Genomic DNA, 18,666 nt, shown 5'->3' with positions numbered 1-18,666 from the left:
TCTATCTGAGATACTACCAGCCCAATCAGCATCTGTGTACCCATGTACACATATTTCTGTCCCAATTTCATAAAATAGTTCACAATGCAAAGTAGACCTCACATACCTCAGTATGCGTCTCAATGCATCCAAATGCGGCTTCCGTGGAACCTGCATAAACTGACTCACCAACCCAACAACATAGCTCAAATCGGGCCTGGTGATCGTCATGTAGATCAAGCTTCCTACTATGCACCTATACATAGTAGGATCCTCCATAATCTCTCCTGAATCTGCACTCAACTTGTCATTCTGATCCAATGGCACTGAGATAGGCTTACAGCCTGTCATACCATACTTGGACAACATGTCCAAGCCATACTGTCTCTCTCTCCAGTAATCCAATACCATGTGGTGACCTAATCACCTCAATGCCCAAGAAATATCTGAGCTTCCCCAGATCCTTCATCTCAAACTTCTGTCTAAGAAAGATCTTTACATCAAAGATCTCTGCATCAAGGTCCCCCATAATGATCAGGTCATCTACATAGATGACAACAAGCACAACCCCTTTATCACTGTGTCTCACATACAGCGAGAAATCTGCGTTGGCTACATGAAAGCCAATAGTGACAAGATATTCAGAAATCTTGTCAGACCATGCTCTTGGTGCTTGTTTTAAGCCATACAAGGCTTTCTTCAACCTGCAAACATGCTCGGGGTGACTCACATCCTCATAACTAGGTGGCTGCAACATATACACCTCTTCCTGCAAATCCCCATGCAAGAATGCATTCTTTACATCCATCTAATGTAAAGACCATTGCTTTGACACAGCCACTGCTATCACAACTCTCATTGTTGCCATCTTGGCAACTGGGCTGAAAGTTTCCTCATAATTAATGCCATATGTCTGCGCATATCCTTTGGCTACCAATCTAGCCTTGTACCTGTTTATGCTTCCATCACTGTTATGTTTTACTTACGGTACACCCACTTGCATCCAATGGCTTTCTTGCCTTCAGGCAATTGCACTAAATCCCAAGTCTCATTTCCATACATCCATCTCCCAACACACATTTCCAACAGCCTCATCAATGCATGTGGGCTCTATAACCTATACAACTTTTGCCATGTATGCATAGTGATGTGCCACATAACCATCATAGATAAACCTCTGCACAAGGTTCTTCACTCTCCCAGATCTTCGCAGCTTTGCATTCATGGCTTCCATAGCCTTCTTTACACCAGGTGTTCTCATAGTAGCTGGTATCCCAAGCTCCTCATCAAGGCTCATATCTCTGAGCCACTACTCTCTATCAACATGAGAATGCCCTGTAAAAATGTCAGGCATACTAAGGGGCTCAACCACTTTCTCTTTGCCTTTATGTGATGTACTAATCACATTTGCAGGACTGGTATTATTACGCAGCCTGCCACTCCATGGTCTATCAACTGAACCACTAGATGAGGACTCTCCTGGTCCACTCAAAGACTGTGATTGCTGACTTGCATTCTCTGTGCAACCACATTTCCACTCACATCAGTCCCAACAGCTTTTCAGCAGCATACCAGCTGCTCATCTCATCAAAAACAACATCCCTGCTTACCCTCAACTCACGTGTAGCAGGGTTATAACACCTGTATCCCTTTTGCTCAAGGGAATATCCAATAAACACACATTTTTCGGCTTTTGGATCCACCTTAGTTCTCAGCTCATCTGGCACATGCACATATGCAATGCATCCAAAGACTTTCAAATGAGAGACGAATCAGGTTTTCTACCAGTAAACCTCTCCTCTAGAGTTACATCATGTATGGCTGCAGTTGGAGTCCTGTTCATGATGTAAACTAATGTAGAAACAGCCTCAGCCCCCAATAGCTATGCGGCATAATCTTCTCTTCCATCAATGCTCGCGCAATCTCAGCAATGTGCATGTTTTTCCGCTCAGCAACTCCATTTTGCTGCGGAGTGTATCTACATGTAAACTGTCTCCGAATACCATTCTTCTTCAAAAGTTCAGAGAACTCATTGGAGAAGTACTCTCCCCCTCCATCTGACCTTAGGCACTTTACATATTTCCCTGTTTGCTTTTTAGCCACTCTGAAATTTTGAAAGTGAGTGAACACCTCACCTTTCTCCTTCATGAAGTATACCCACACTTTCCTTGTGTTGTGAATAAATGTCACATAATACTTGCAGCCTCCCATAGACATGGTCTTCGTAAGACCCCATACATATGAATGCACAACATCTAGTGCATTTCTGCTCACATTTCTGTTACGTGGAAATACATGCTTTGTTTGCTTTCCAAATTGGCATGCTTCACATATTTTCTGCATACCTTCAACTTTAAACTTTGGCAGCCCTGTCACAATTCCTTTAGTCTGCATAGACTTCATTCTCTGCACATTCACATGTCCAATTCTTTTATGCCAAATGTCTGTGTCTGCAACAATTCTTGAACCATTTGCAAACATCGTAGCACTTACTTCAGGCATGTTTACATTCAATGTAAACATTCTGCCCACTCTGTTGCCTTTTGCAACCAACCTGCACTTGTCTTTAAAGTCTTCAACATAACAACCATCAGGATTAAACCGAACCTGCAAACCCTGCTCAATCATCTGGCCAACTGAAACCAGATTCTTTGTTATGTTCGGAACATGAAGTACATCTCTGCAAGGTACTTCACTTTGCCATCCTGCATAGACAATGGCACATCTCTAACATGGGCAATTGGATGAGCAGTGTTATCCCCTGTTTCCACAAAACCTGGTCTTTCAAGGTTTTCCATCTTCTTGAACCACTCCCCATGACTTGTCATGTGGTTCGAAGCACCTGAATCAACATACCATACATCATCTTTATGTGCTGCTTCTACATTTTCAGACATGGCATTAACGACATGCTGCATAACAAATTACCTTTCATTATCCTCATTGTTTCTGCTCGAGGATGCATAGTTGTTTTGCTGCAATTTTCCATTTTGCATGTCAGCCTGCTTCTTATAACAATCTGCCTGCACATGTCTAGGCTTACCCACAATAAAAGCATCCACGTGTATCATTATACTACCTTTGCCAATTTCCACGACCTCTTTGACTCCCCCTGCCTTTGAATTGGCCTATTCCACCTGCGTGTTGTTGTTGTTGTGAATTCTGGGACTGTTGTTGTTGCTGCTGCTGGCCATAATTCTGATTACCTGTTCGACCACCTCCTTGGCTGCGTCCACAACCTCCTCTATCTCGTCCTCTTCTTGAACTTATGTAGAAGGCCTGTTGCTTTGAACTGTTTTTGTTTTGTGAAGGCTGTTGGTCTTCGCCCAAGCTCTTCTCTTTTATAATCAACATAGACACCAAATCTGTGAAATTGGGAATGTTTTCCCGAGTCTGAATAGACGTCTTGAACGCCTTGTATTGTGGCTCGAGACCACGTAGACAGACTTCCACCTTATCATCATCATCTACTACTGAAACACCAATAGATGCGAGGGATTCCACAATACCCTTGATCTTCAATGCATAGTCATTCATAGACATACTCTTTTTCTCCACAGTATGAAGTTCATTCTTCAACTGTATCTTTCGTGCCTTGGTATTCGTTTCTTCATAGAGTTTTACCAAGATGTCCCATGTCTCCTTAGGGGACTTGGCATCCTGAATGTGCCCAATCATGGTGTCCTGTATACTGATAGAGAGCCAATACATAACTTTTCTGGCTCCTTGGTTCCAATCCTTGAACTTTTTCACATCTGCAGAGCAGTTGGATTGATCTCCGGTATCTCCGATGCCTCTTCATGCTCACCTTCTATGTAGTCCCCAATAACCCTTTCCCATCAGGAAATTTGTCAGCCTCTGAACCTCCAAGCATGAAAGTTGTTCTTATCAAGCTTCTCAGCAACAATATGGTTTATGCCATCATTTGGCATCTTGCAAGACACACAAATTTACCAGAAACAGCACTCTGGTTTGTCCTGCACAAACTGTTATATTTTTTGCAGCGGTAATGTAGTACACTCAAATGTCACAACCAGTGACCTCAATATGCATACATACACCCAATGGCAACTGTTGACCTCCTTGCAGCACACACAGTGTTTGCATAGCCAATCTGTCTTCCTGCAGTTCTTAAAACAGAGTTCTGCAGAGAATCGATGACTTACCCGCAGTGCTCGAAGTCGCCTGCTTTCTGAAAAACAGAGGTCCTGACGCACCCGAAACGCGTTTTCGGCCCAAAAAACATAGTCCAATAGGACAGTATAGTTGCCCTATAGCTTTACTCCCGCGAAGAAAGCTCCTCAATCAGAGATCGTTTGCCGGTGCCTCCCGTAGAGCTCCTGACAAGGGTGTAATTGCCAACACAAATAGGGAAGAGTAGTTGAAGCTCTTACCCTCGTACCGCTTCCTGTGCTTCTCTTGCTTGCAGCTTAGCCCTTAGCATGAACCAGGCTCTGATACCATGAAAAGATGTAGGGGAGAAGAGAGCTTGAGCTCTTGCAAGCACACACACACTCACAAAACCCTAAAAGAGAACACACAAGGTGAGAGGCTGAAAATCTTCTTCTTCTTCACATATACAAAGATAAGAGTACACAATATGAAAAGGTACTCAACCAAATACATACTAGGGTTCTGTATAGTGTGAACCCAACTAAATGAGATGGCGCTATAACTATGCCAATCTCTAGAATGGCTGTCACACAGCCTCTCATCCCACTGGCCGCATATCACCCATGATCTCACCAACCATGCCAGTGGTGTAAGTGTGGGGCCTATCCCCTAGGCGGGTTATCAGTGTCCACCGCCTCACTAGATGAGCTCGATATCTCAACAAGAAGCAACCACCAGTTGCTTTTTCCAGTATAGAGGCTGAGTAAAGGAGTGCTACTCATATGAGGTAGCTTGGTTGCAAAATCTACTGACAAATATGGGAGAGCCCATGGATAGGGTGGTTGTCATTTATTGTGACAGCATAAGCAACATACAATTGGTGAGTAACCCATTGTATCATACTAGGATGAAGCACATTGAGGTACATCATCACTTTGTGAGAGAGAAGATTCTAGCAGGTGATGTGGATTTGGTCTATGTCAGCACAGAGGATCAGGCAACTGATATCTTCACAAAGGCATCGGGTAGAGAGAAGCTCCGCAAGTTCAAGAGCTTACTTAGAGTGCAGGATATGGAGTTGAGCTCGAGGGGGAGTGTTAAGATATCAAGCTCAACTAGTGCGGACATGGATGACACGCCAAGATGACAACTCCACACTTGCGCAACTAGCATGGTTGGGTAAGATTATGGGCGATATGCCACCAAGTGGTTTGCAAGCTATGTGAACAACCACTTTGGTGTACTAGATTTATGGTATGTTGTAGTCCCAACTCATGTAATCGGAGTCACACCGACCGTTGTATGTTATAGTAGGAGAGTACTTTCACTTATAGTATGTAATCGGAGTCACACTATGGACTGACTGTTGTATGTTAAAGTAGGAGAGTACTTTCCCTTATAGTATGTACTCTTACATTTATGTAATTCCCTTATAATATGTACTCTTATCTTTATGTTATGGTTAAAGACAAGAGAAGAGAATAGAAGAAAATTCAGCCATCCATCTCTCTTTTGTTCTTGTCTACTCATGTGTGTGTGTGTGTGTGTGTGTGTGTTTTTACTTTTAAGGAGCTCAAGATCACCCTCTTCCCCACATTCTTCTCATGCAAGACTCAAGTGTTCCCATAGAAAGCTTTGTGTGCTTGGCCACGTTCTTCCCTAACGTAACCTCACCACTCACGGGTTGCAGCTCATGGTGTGAGGGATCGAATTGGATATGGCATCCATGGATTTTGTTGCCATGTAGTGAGTGTAAGCTTCTACCAAAAATCCAAGTTGTGGGGTTAAATGACATAATTAATCATAAAGCAGCATTTCCTCTTCTTGAGCTCTACATGATGTTATGTCCTTCAGATGATGTTGTTTCTTCTAGACGAGCGACTAAGCATGGACCTCTATATTTGGTTGTGTTGCTAGTTCTTCCTTGAGGTCGAGAGCGCTAGTAGGTGAAAAATGATCAGGGGGAGAGAAAGAATACTTATTAATGTTATATTCTATTTTGACATCGTGGGCCTCACCTTTTCAGGAGAGCTAAAGGGTACAAGCATAGATGTTAAAGGGTAATTAATGCACCCTCCTTTTGTTCCTCTTCATCTTCATCATCATTAGTTGGCACGGTGCAAGTTTAGTGGGATCAAAGAATAGGTAGATTTCAAAGAATAGGTAGGTTTAGGGGGAAAGGGCTAGTAGGTGAAAAAATGATCAGAGAATAGTTAGCAATGTTATCTTCTATTTTGATATTGTGGGCCTCATCTTTTTAGGGGAGCTAGAGCGTACAAGCATAGATGTTAACCTTTTGTGCCTCATCTTCATCATCATCGTGTTAGGTGACAATGGAAGTTTAGTAGGATCAAATAGGCAGATTTCAAAGAATAGGTAGGTTTAGGGGGAGAGGGCTAGTAGGTGAAAAAATGATCAAAGATTAGTTAGCAATGTTATCTTATATTTTGATATTGTGTGCCTCATCTTTTTAGGGGAGCTAGAGTGTACAAGCATAGATGTTAACCTTTTGTGCCTCATCTTCATCATCGTCGTTAGGTGATAGTGGAAGTTTAGTAGGATCAAATATTCTGAGAGTCTAGGGGGGGATATTCTACATCGTCAATAGAGAAGTCATACTAGAGTAGTTAATAACTTTTCTAAATGCGATGCATTATAAGACTAGAATGATATAATGAACAATTATGTAAGAGTAAATGTTGATGGGTGTCATGAGCATCTACCCACCCTTGCATCTTGAACCAATCAAAACTAAGTTGAAGCTTCTCAAGGGATGCTGGTATTGATGGAATGTTAGACAAGTGGAGCTCTAATATATCCTCCCCATTATGGAAGATGGTGGAGCATTGGATTACTCTACACCAAGACTTGAAATTCATCACTATTGGGTGGATAGGGTATGCATATATAGTAGTGGTGTGAGAAAGATCTAAGCCAGCATGAAATAATGGTGGGATCAACATACCTTTTGGTGTTTTGCTTTATGTGTGCAATGTCTCTTAGGGTTAGTGGCTCTACAATATCGATGTTAATCTAAAGAGAGTTAGTGTAGCAAAGAACATATATGGATGGGCTGAGGAATTATTAGCAACACAACGGAGGCGAAGGCTCTTTCTATAAGCTGGTTCAACCTCTCATTGTTCTCTTGTGCCTCTTGCTACTAGCAAACTTTTCCAAAGATGTTACTTGCTTCTCATGCTCTTGCATTATGCTAGATACTGCATCTTCTATTTCTTGCCTTGTTGTCGGCAGGTCGTCATACTTCTTCTTGTTGGCTTCTGTTACCTGATGTGCTAGCTCTAGTTGCCCTTGTGCTTTTGTGAGGGTAGCATGTACCTTGTGATTTATGCTCGGGCTGCTTTGAGTTTCTCATGCATATGACCGAGCACTGCTTGGTTGCTTTTTAGCATGTCTTCCTTCGCTTGCCGTAATACTTTTTCCTTGTCTTGGGCTTGGCATACCTTGGAATTCAAACCTTATAAAGCATGATCCTTATTACTCTGCTCACGTTCTTTCTTTTAGTCTGCAACTTGTGTAGTAAGGGAGTATATTTGTCTCGAGCTCTACTATCCTACTCTCCAGCCTGTTCATGGCTCTGGTCGTATCTTCGGTAAAGCCTTGCCTCCATAGAGTCCAGTTTTATTTCTTCTTTGCTGGCCATCTCGCACCTTGACATCCTTACTCTGCATTTCAACCCGTAACTGCTGCATTTGCTTCTTCTTCCGGGCATCCAACTCCTTCATGTTAGCCAGCTTAATACACAAAGAGACATTGTCGTCTTCAAGCTCTTTTACCTTTGATTCAGCTTGGTTAAGCAAAGGTTTAAAAAAAGCAGCAAGGTGCTTGCCTCTGCTACATCCTTAGGCTCTCCCTCTCTCATCTTAAAAAAGCAGCAAGGTGACTGTGCAGAGGCGAAGCTGAAGGCCAGGTGCCAACTATGGAATGCCACCACGATAAGGTGTGGATTCCACGTCGGAATGGATGTGGCCATATGTGCTATTGTAAAGCGCAATGTAGAGGACACCGATGACGTAGAGATTGTGTCCCTTTGCCACATGGAGACCACGACTTTGTTGCCTTGTCCCTTGACCACGTGGAGAATAGGTGGTGGTCAAGGCTCAAATAAAAACAGCATTCTAGTATATTTGTATCAGCTAGAATTTAAGAAACACCAGCTGAGATTTTCAGTAGCCTTTTATTTTAGGGAGTGATTTCTCATATATTTTACTTATAGAAACGGCATATTGTAGAGATTTCGAAACAAAACTTCATGATTTAAGATTTGTCCTTATTTTGATTGGTTGAAAAATATCTTTTTTCAAGCACTGCTGGTAGTGTTATGCCACGTGTGTATTGCACCACCTTATGTAAAAGTAGTGGTGGCTCCCTCATTTTATTCTGAGAGATGACATCCTGGTCGGGGTGGTGCAAAGGCACATGTAGCTATGCTACACTATGTGGTCATCAGGCCCTATGTTGCTAGAAGGCCAATTTATTGGGTACTTGGCGGCCTCACTTGCCCATGTTTGGCTACACTAGATGCTATGGTTTGTTGGATACTAGGCTGCCTCCCCCACCCACATTTGGCAACGGCCATGCTAAGTGTAGTGTCAGTCGGGTGTCGTGCTCCTAGGTGAAGGTTCAAATCTCCCCCTGTACAAGCAATGGCATCTAGTGTGCATGAATGTTATAATGAGTATTAAAATTTGATATTTCACGTGAACCAATGCCTGATGAAATAACCTCACAGTTGACTAGCAATCAAGCAGCTTCTGCACATGGGCATTTACATTATTTTAGATGTGTTCTTTCTCTTAGTGATTTACATTTATTCTGAATTTTACTCAGAAATTAGACTTTAATACCAATTTAAATTTAAAACATAAGTTTTTTTATATGGGTTGCCTAACACCAGCCCTGTCAAGAGACAAGTTGTGAGAAGCCCTTCACCATATCCCATCAGAACTTCCAAGCAACACAGCAGTTAGCATGCCTTGGCCAGCCATATCCATGCACCTCTAGCCAGCCTCAAACTGCCCTTCCTCCAGCTCCCATGCAGAAGCAGACATCATTGCAATACATGCAGCCAGCCAACAAACCTTGGCCATAGGCCTTGTATTATTTCAAGGAAATAAAAAAGTTTCGAAAGGGTTGCACTGATACAACAGGTTTTGAAAAAAAACAATTTCTACTGTATAGAATATTTACAGGTCATCAAACAAGACACACATAAGCGACATCACATACTATGCCTTCTAGCCCTTATTCAAAATAAATCCTTCGTGACTACCTCTGAGCATGCGTACTATCCTCTCATCAAAGGCTCAAGTCCGAGCCCTTTCAAAGCAACACAAACCCTTTCTTGCTACGCTGCATACACCAACAGCTATCTGCTTCCTAAGTTGAAGGCTGAATCCTCAAGCATTGGTTTACTGAGCACCAAAGTCGGAGAAATATCTTTGAAATTGTGCTTTCCTCTGTCTAATTTTTCCTTCTGTACGGCACATTGTTTTGAAACATGCCTCATCAAGAAGTCACCACAGTACTATTTTGAAACAAGCCTCCGTCAAGAAGTCTCCAGGATAATGGAAACCATAAACTACAGCGATTTTCCATGCTGATTTATAAGTTGCCTCAATTTGAGGCAGGCTACAATTGCCCAAAAAATTGTAGCAAAGTTGTTCTATGGCCAAGCTTTCCTCAATCTGAACACGATAACTATAATTTCAGATGAGTGAAAGCATATTTGCTTTCCAAACTTGTGTCTACTGTATCTGTGCCCTGTTGGTGCTCATGAGGAAAAACAGAGCGGGGGCACACAGGATGGCTTCACCGAAAACGGACAACAATGCATGATATGTCATCCTTGCTCTTCCTGGTAAGCGCATTCTCTGTCAGCATTTTAGCTGCTGCTTCAGGATCTTTCGTCTTCCTGATTAGGTTAACTGCATCTTGATTCTCCATAACCTAGCCAAAGGAAAGGGCACGAGTTAAACTCCAGAAAACCCTTAATAAGGGCACCAATTTTGAAGATGGGACATGATTTCGCAGCTTAGTATAATAATTTTAGAAGTCTAAATAACAGACCAGATTGTCACGGGTAGGTTCTAACCTTCCACAATCCATCACTTGCTAGAATGAGAAACTCATCGGTTTGATCAAGCCCCATGTTGTGGATGTCAGGATCAGATCTCAAATGTGCTTTCAGATTCTTATCTCCAAACGCACGGGCTACTGCGAGTTGTCCATCCACTCTGGGTACATCACCTGGATCAAAAAGCAGACTCAACAATAAGCGCAGGCAAAGTAGGGACCAAGCAATCCAAGCTCAGAAAGTGGTTGGAAAGCAATCCAGACTGGTGCTTTTACGGGGCTGAAATGATGTGTACCTGGAAGCGTTGTCACAAAACCACCCTTTTTTTGAATGCTACTCTTTTCAGACACGGGCTCATGATCCACTGAAAGCTGAATGGCGTGCCCTTCTCTGCAAAGGACAGCTCTGGAGTCACCCACGTTGGCTACAATGAGTCTTTGGCCATTCACAAGGATAGCTGTCACCGCTGTTGACCCACCAAAACCTAGATCTGGGGCTTTCTGTAGAATCACCTTGTCTGTGACCTCGTAAGCTTTAAAGGTGGCCGCTACAGGATCTCTCCAAAACTCCGGCTGCAAAAATTACACACAAAGATAAACCATGTGATCTTGTACAAGCGAATAACTATCTGCATGCATGCGAGCGTCATGACTTGATGACCCACTGTACCTGCCCTATGATGTTTTCAAAGAGGTGGTTTTGTAGAAAATGTGGCACATCATGGCCGAGATGACCATCGAAGATAGCAAACAGCCCAAGCTCCTGGTTATTGATGCGCAAAAACTCTGCACGGTGGTAGTCTTCCATTGGATGGTTAGCTTTTCCTTTGACAAGGCTAAAACCGTACACGAGACGGTTACTGCTCCGCCCTTTGCCTGTATCAGAAGAAGGGGATGATTGCAACCCTGCAGCCATCTGTGTAACAACAAAATGTCAGACAAAGACTGTCATAGCCATCGCTATTTGTCTCAGATCTGGGTGCTTCGTTGTACGCAGTGCCATAGCTATTTCCGTTGAAAAGCAACACACGAGATGTTGCAGACATGGAAAGAGCACTGCAGATGCATGCAGATCATCAAGGCGAAAGAGAATCTTACCTTGATTTTCTTGAGCACACCTCCCTTTGACCGAGCTGGCTCGCTGCTGCTGGAAATCATCGGCGCTGTGTTGAAAAAGCTCAACAAGGGGAGATTTAGGGTAGCGTTGGGGAAACCAACGAGTTTGGATGTAATGGAGTGCTAGGGTCAGATGGAGCCAATATCAGGAGGTTTTAGGGTTAGTGTTCGTGTATTGTGAGGGTTTGATGGGAGAAAATAGGACGAAGGATAGAAGGCAATGGCAGCAACAAACGAGTCTATTTTAGAGTTATAGCTTTCGGTGCTGATGTCCAGAGCGAGCTTTGATGTCTCGTGAAGACGCGAGATCACGTTCCTTGAGGCGTGTGGTATGGGGAGAAAAGGAAGACGGAGGGGAGGGAGGCGCCGTCCTTGGTCAACAAACTGTACATTAGGAAACTTCCTGGGAGATGAAGCTCTAGAGATTCACATCTCTCCTCTGTATTATTTTAAGGAAGAGTTTGACAAAGCTGCCACGTGGCAAGAATTTGGGGAGGAAGAGGTTTGGGTAAAGCAATGAATTTGAAATCTCAAAAGACGCGCAAAGCCGATTAGTGAAATTAAAAAAAATGTGGTTGTAATATGTGTGTGTGAGAGAGGGGCAATAATGTGTACAAAAATCACCAGCGGTGCGGTAGAGCAATTGAAAAGCACCGGTTGCCGATTAGTGAAATTAAAAAAAATGTGGTTGTAATATGTGTGTGTGAGAGAGGGGCAATAATGTGTACAAAAATCACCAGCGGTGCGGTAGAGCAATTGGTGAAGCGTGTGTGTTTGGAGTAAGGTCTCATGATCGAGTCTTAATTCCAGCTCTCATCCGTAAGGACTTACACTGCTTGGTACAAATAAAAATCTCGCATTACCCAAAAAAAACAATGTGTGTACAAAAATACCAAAGACTTTTTCAAAATAACAATAAAATTATAATTGAGTAAATGTATTACTCGTAACATGTGTCACTTAAAGATATGTTTGTCCTTGAGTGCATTTACAAGTGTAAGTGATTATAATGTTTTGCCATACAATAATGCAATAGTAAGTGGGTGCATTTGTCATTTGTCTAAATGATTATGATTGTGTTTGGAATTGTCTTAGTAAGTGATGTGAGATATGATGAAAAATAAGAGAGGGGTTGAAAAAACTAGGTTTATCCCTATTAACTAAGAGAGGGGTTGAAAAAACTAAGTGGTTATGTATGGTATGATGGAAAAAAAAAGAGGGGTTCAAAAAGGAACCTAAGTATGCTAAGGTTTATCATAATATATATTTTTCCAAGCATGGAATAACTGATAGATGCCTAGGTGCAAATGATTTTATAGAAGATTCGATTGTATACAAGATTTTTCAAGGGAGTGAAAAGTTGTTTTAACATAATTACTTGTTTTCCATCGACATCGTGCGCCGGGTTCCCTTTGTTGACTTTGTATATCATCCAAGCCCACTTTCTTTGATACAATATCAATCCATACCACGCCATAGAAAGTTGGAAACCTTGAATTCTTCTCCTTTTTTAAAAGAAAGCAACCTTGCATCCATTTCCTCCTTTGTGAGTGACAAGGTCTCATAGCACATATCATGTGTGAATGTGGGGAGGAGAACTAATGCAAGAGGAGGAAAGGGGCTAAAGGGTGCTTGACTATTCAAAGTACATGGAGAATATTGAAAATTACAAGCTAGGGGAGAATAAGGAAGTGCACGTTGCTCTTTTGTAGCATTCCAATTATGTCATCTCTTAAAAGTTCTTCCTCTTCCTTTCACAATTTTCTTTAAGATCCAATCACTACAAGTTTTACATAATAACTTCCACAATAACTCTCCCACTATAAGCATTTATGGAACCTAGCTTTCAATTGCAATATGAGGATTGCATGCTCTAGATGCTCAAAATCTCTACCTCGAGGAATATGGCTATAAACATTTCGATTTTATACTCAAAAAGAAAACCATCACTAAGAAGCATGGTGGAGCTATTTATGGAAAAATCATCTTCAATCTCTATTCACTTCCACCAAGAAGGCACTTACATTTGCTAATGTATAAGGGATTATTAGAAAACTCCCCCCTATTACTCTCCCAATATAAACATTTATGGAACCTAGCTTTCAATATGCAACACATGCTCTACCTCAAGGCATATGGCTACAAATCTTTCAATCCTATACTAAAAAAGGAAACCCTCACAAAGAAGCATGGTGGAGCTACTCATGGAAAAATTATCTTCAGCCACCAAGAAGGTACTTACATTTGCCAATGTATAAGGGACTATTTCTTTCAAGAGTTAGTTTGACCATCTAATGATTTCAATCTTCAAACAAGTCTTATAACTTTTTTCAAGGTTAGAAAAAAAACTATGGGTAATGCATTGGTAGCATTTAAAAAAAGTATCACAAATGCAATTTTATAAATATAAACTAATGTGGATGTCACTTATGCTACTCTAATGATAGGATAAGTTCAAATCTCACCACTCATGTCAAATGTCTATTGTGGCTAGTCATAATCACCCCATGACTCATGGTGTATAGTAGCCACTCATGTCAATATTGTCCTCCTTTTGGGCTAGACATTATCACCATGACTCATGGTGTGTAGACTTCGTCTCCTTGTGATAAGATAAGAGGTGTGCATGTTACCTTGTGTAGGGTTTAGATAGATGAGAGGGTAGCATGCTGTGATTTAATGATGTGGAGTAGGAGGGGCAATTTGTTTAGCCTTGACGAAGCAAGGGTCACGGGGAAACTTATCGTGAAGCAGAACAACCTACCATCCACCCCTCATAATTCCTTAAGTGGTGCTCTCCCGTGCTCATTTTGTCACATCAAGTTGGCTTCTTGAGAGAATGGAGAAGAAGATGAGAGGATACACGATTTAGTGGATGGCATTGCTTTCCCAAACCCTAAGCATCAACATGTCCACACACACTTGAGAAAATGAGAAGAAGATGAGAGAAGAGAAGAGGACACATAATTTAGTGAGTGGCATTGCCTTCCCAGACCTACGCATCAACATGTCCACACAAGCTCACATTGGCCTTATTTGCCAATTTCCTCATGATACAAGAGGATGCCTAAGATGTGTAGACATCCTTTAGACACTTACATCATGGTAAAGACAATTTTACAATACAAAACAATAATGAAGTGATGAGAATGTTTTTTCGTGGAATTAACACCGATATTGTGATATATGAAGTTAGATCCATATTAAATAGAGCACTTTGTATTATTATTATTATTTTGGAGAAAATATACATATATACATACATACATGTATATGTGTGTGTGTGTGTGTGTGTGTGTGTGTGTGTGTGTGTGTGTGTAAATAGAGCACTTTGTATATTTAAATATTAAATATCCATATTAAATAGAGCACTTTATATTATTATTATTATTTTTGAGAAAATATACATATATACATACATGTGTGTGTGTATGTGTGTGTATACACACATATTTATGTATGTTTGTATGTATTTTCTCTCCAAAAAGAAAAAACAAAGTGCTATATTTAATATGGATCTAACTTCATATATCACAATATCGGGCCTAGTTCAACTAAAAAACATTCACATCACATCATCATTGTTTTGTATTGTAAAATTCTCTTTACCATGATGTAAGTGTCTAAAGGATGTCTACACATCTTGGGCAGCCTCTTGTATAACATGAGGAAATTGGCATGCATATGTATGTATGTATGTATATATGTGTATGTATGTATGTATGTATATGCATGTATTCATGTATGTATGTATATACATATATACATACATATGCATGCATATGTATGTATGTATGTGCGTGTGTGTATATGTATGTATGTATGTATATGCATGTATTCATGTATGTATGTATATACATATATACATACATGCATACATATATATACCTATATATCCATGTATGTATGTATATACATACATGCATGCATACATACACACATACACATACTTATATATGCATGTATGTATGTATATACATATATACATGCATACATACATACATACACATACTTATATATACATACTTATATATGCATGTATGTATGTATATACATACATACATGCATACATACATTCATACATATACATATATGAATGCATACATACGTACATATATACATGTATGCATGCATATATACATATGTAACATATGTATGTATATATGTGTATGTATGTATTTGTGTGTATGTATGTATAGGTATGTATGTATATACATATATGCATACATATATACATACTTATATATGCATGTATTGTATTATATACATACATATACATATATGCATGCATACATACGTACATGTACATACATGTATGCATGTATACGCATATACATACATATATACATGTATGCATACATACATGCATACATTTATACATACATGTATGCATGCATATGTACATACATACATACATATATACATGTATGCATATGTACATACATACATGTATGCATACATACATACATATTGCATACATGTATGCATGCATATGTACATACATGCATGTATGCATACATGTATGTATGGATGTATACATACATACATACATATTGTATGTATGCATACATATATAGCTAAAATCATAGCTTTTTGGTCTCATTTGAGAAAAAAAAAATCTCTGGAAATTTATGAATTTTTTCCTCTTAAAACCTTTTGGCTTTTCATCTTCCGGGAAACCTTTTGGCTTTCCCCTTTCCCGAAACCTTTTGGCTTTCCGAATTCCGGAAAATCTTTTGACCTTTCGGATTCCGGAAACTTTTGACCTTTCACATTTCGATTTTTTTTGTCTTTTCATTTTCCCGAAACTTTTGGCTTTTCATATTCCGGGAAAACTGTTGGGATTCCGAAATTTTTTGACCGTTCGTATTCTAATTGCGTTCGAGGTTAATTAAAAATATCAAAAAATTAGTGGAAAATTAAACAAAGGTTATTTTAAATTTTTGGAAAATGTGGGGTTGGTGTTTGGCATGTGGTGTGTCCATTCGGGCGCCCGTGACCATTCAAATTTCTTTAAAAATATATTTTTTGACCCAAAAAATTAGAAAATCCATTAAAATTATAAATTTTCATTGGATTTGAGAATTGTCGGGCGTAATTGGAAATTTCGTGAACGATGGGATTCTCAGGAAAAATTCAAAATATTCTAGAAATTATTTTTAGAAATCCTAGAAATTGGTATTTTTTAAAATATCAATAGTATTTTGGCAAATTTAATTGCTAATTTTTTTTTGGAAAAATATAGGTTTGGAATGCCACAAGATAGGTTTGGTGGAATTTAAATTATCGTATTTTGAGGCCCTATAAAATTAGGAAAAATTAGAAAAAATCATGTTAATTTTTTTTTTCTCGAGAATTTAATATTTTTGAGGGTTATTTAATGTTGAAGTATGTTTTCACGTGCTGACATTAGATACATGCGAGTTATTCGCATATTATTAATACGATTATACCTCGTATTAGTAGATATTTTTGTTTGGATTAATTCTAAATGATGTTTTCATGATTTTTTACCATTGTTTAGCCATTCTTTTTGGACATGTTCCTTAATTTCTTTTGATGGCTATAATTTGCGTTCAAAGTGTGTTTCACCTTTGACACTTTTCCATGATAATTTATTTTGCACTTGTTTAAGTGTTGTCTATGCTTAATTTCCTAAGCCTAAGACAAATTCTATCATGGTTCAGTTGATCGGTTTGTTTTGGTGGATTTTATTGAATGTTTTCCAAGTTTTATATGGACTCATCAGGTTCTGCCTAGATCACTTGTATCTAGGAGTTTTTTAATGAGTGCTACATACATGTGTTTCACTTTCACCTTTGACACTTTTCCATGATAATTTATTTTGCACTTGTTTAAGTGTTGTCTATGCTTAATTTCCTAAGCCTAAGACAAATTCTATCATGGTTCAGTTGATCGGTTTGTTTTGGTGGATTTTATTGAATGTTTTTCAAGTTTTATATGGACTCATCAGGTTCTGCCTAGATCACTTGTATTTAGGAGTTTTTTAATGAGTGCTACATACATGTGTTTCACTTTCTTACTTTGGAGTTTTATTTGAATGACACTATGTTCTTATACTCCGGATTGATGAGTTGGCCACCAGTTTTAATGCTTCTATTGGCATGATTAATGACCATTAGATGGCATGCATTGATTTTTATGATCAACTATGGTTTTCATGGATTCGAGGAGCTTCTATGCTTTTATCCATGGTTTTATAAGGATCTTTTGATCTTTTGGATAATATCACGTGCTTTGAAGGTAGCATTTACCTTCGTTTTTTGTACTTAATTTTGGAGTATATTGCTTGTACTTTTGTACATATTCCAACTTGGATACCTAGTTGCTTATGTATCTAGGTGAGTTATTTTTTTACCCCAACTTTATTGTGTTTATTGGTGGGTAGTTATCATTAGAAAGGCGCCAATAATTCAAATTCTTTTCTAATGATGTACTCGGAAAGAGTTATTCCTTGATGTGGTCTCAGGAATATAGAGACAGGTTTTAGTATGTGAAAGTCTGGGATAAGGCCATCTTATTCCTTTTATACAGGATTTTATTCATATTTTCCTAGACGGCATACTAGGGAGTTTCAAATTGTTAAGGTATGTATGGGTGGTATCATGGTGGTATGGGACGCTAGTGATCCCTCACATATATTATCTTATGGGATAATTTGGGCTCAAGATTATTGCTTTGCTTACATCACTTAGCATGTTGACCTCAAAGACAATCTCATTTTTTGAATTCATTTAAAGTTATAGTGTAGGCATTCTCTAGATAAACTTCTTTTATCTATAGCCTGGTCATCCTATCGGTGGATTTGCACTCCAATCGGGCTAAATCAAAGACTCTAGCTACTAATGAATCAAGTAAAGGACCCTAAGCTAAATGTCCTCCCTAGAAACGGTGCCAAAAATGTTAATGGATAACATGCTTCCTTGCACACACAAGAGAAAGAAGAAGAGAAAGGTGTATGCAAGGGTCAAATCCGGTGAGTGACACTTAGCCAACCCTATGAGGGCTAACTCCTCGATGTGAGGCCGCTAGGGGCTCACTCCACACTCTCCTTGTGTCACCCAAAGAGAGATCCAAGGCTAGGTAATGAGCAAGAGGGAAAGAGCTATGGAGAGATCAATCTCTACCTCATGCTAATCGTATGCAAGTGGGACATGATAGATAGAACCGAGAAGGTAGAAGAGAAGAGAAAGGAGAGAACCACCATTTCTACTCACATACACCAACAATCCAAACAAGCAAGCCACAACACAAGCAAGAAAGCAACCATAAACGAGAGAGAAATTGATGCATAAATAGGTGCATAAAGAATTTATTTTTATTTCAAAAGAGTTATTCTCATCA

At 39.6% G+C, this 18,666-nt stretch overlaps 1 protein-coding gene across 1 annotated transcript; it reads right to left on the bottom strand.

Annotated features, from left to right (window-relative positions):
• Nucleotides 1-9,177: 9,177 nt before the first annotated feature.
• LOC147625440 (putative protein phosphatase 2C 9) lies at nt 9,178-12,281 on the bottom strand. Its single transcript, XM_086818772.1, has 5 exons — nt 11,284-12,281; nt 10,856-11,101; nt 10,482-10,758; nt 10,205-10,359; nt 9,178-10,059 (listed from the first exon to the last, which is right to left on the bottom strand). The coding sequence occupies exons 1-5, from the start codon at nt 11,341-11,343 to the stop codon at nt 9,922-9,924; spliced, it is 876 nt and encodes a 291-aa protein (XP_086674898.1). The 5' UTR covers nt 11,344-12,281; the 3' UTR covers nt 9,178-9,921.
• Nucleotides 12,282-18,666: the final 6,385 nt, after the last annotated feature.

Source organism: Cibotium barometz, chromosome 24, assembly GCF_041138505.1.
Source record: "Cibotium barometz isolate CiBa-2024 chromosome 24, ASM4113850v1, whole genome shotgun sequence".
In the NCBI taxonomy this organism is placed as follows: Eukaryota; Viridiplantae; Streptophyta; class Polypodiopsida; order Cyatheales; family Cibotiaceae; genus Cibotium; species Cibotium barometz.
Note: the sequence above shows the minus strand (reverse complement) of the source record. Positions and strands in the feature narration are given on the sequence as shown.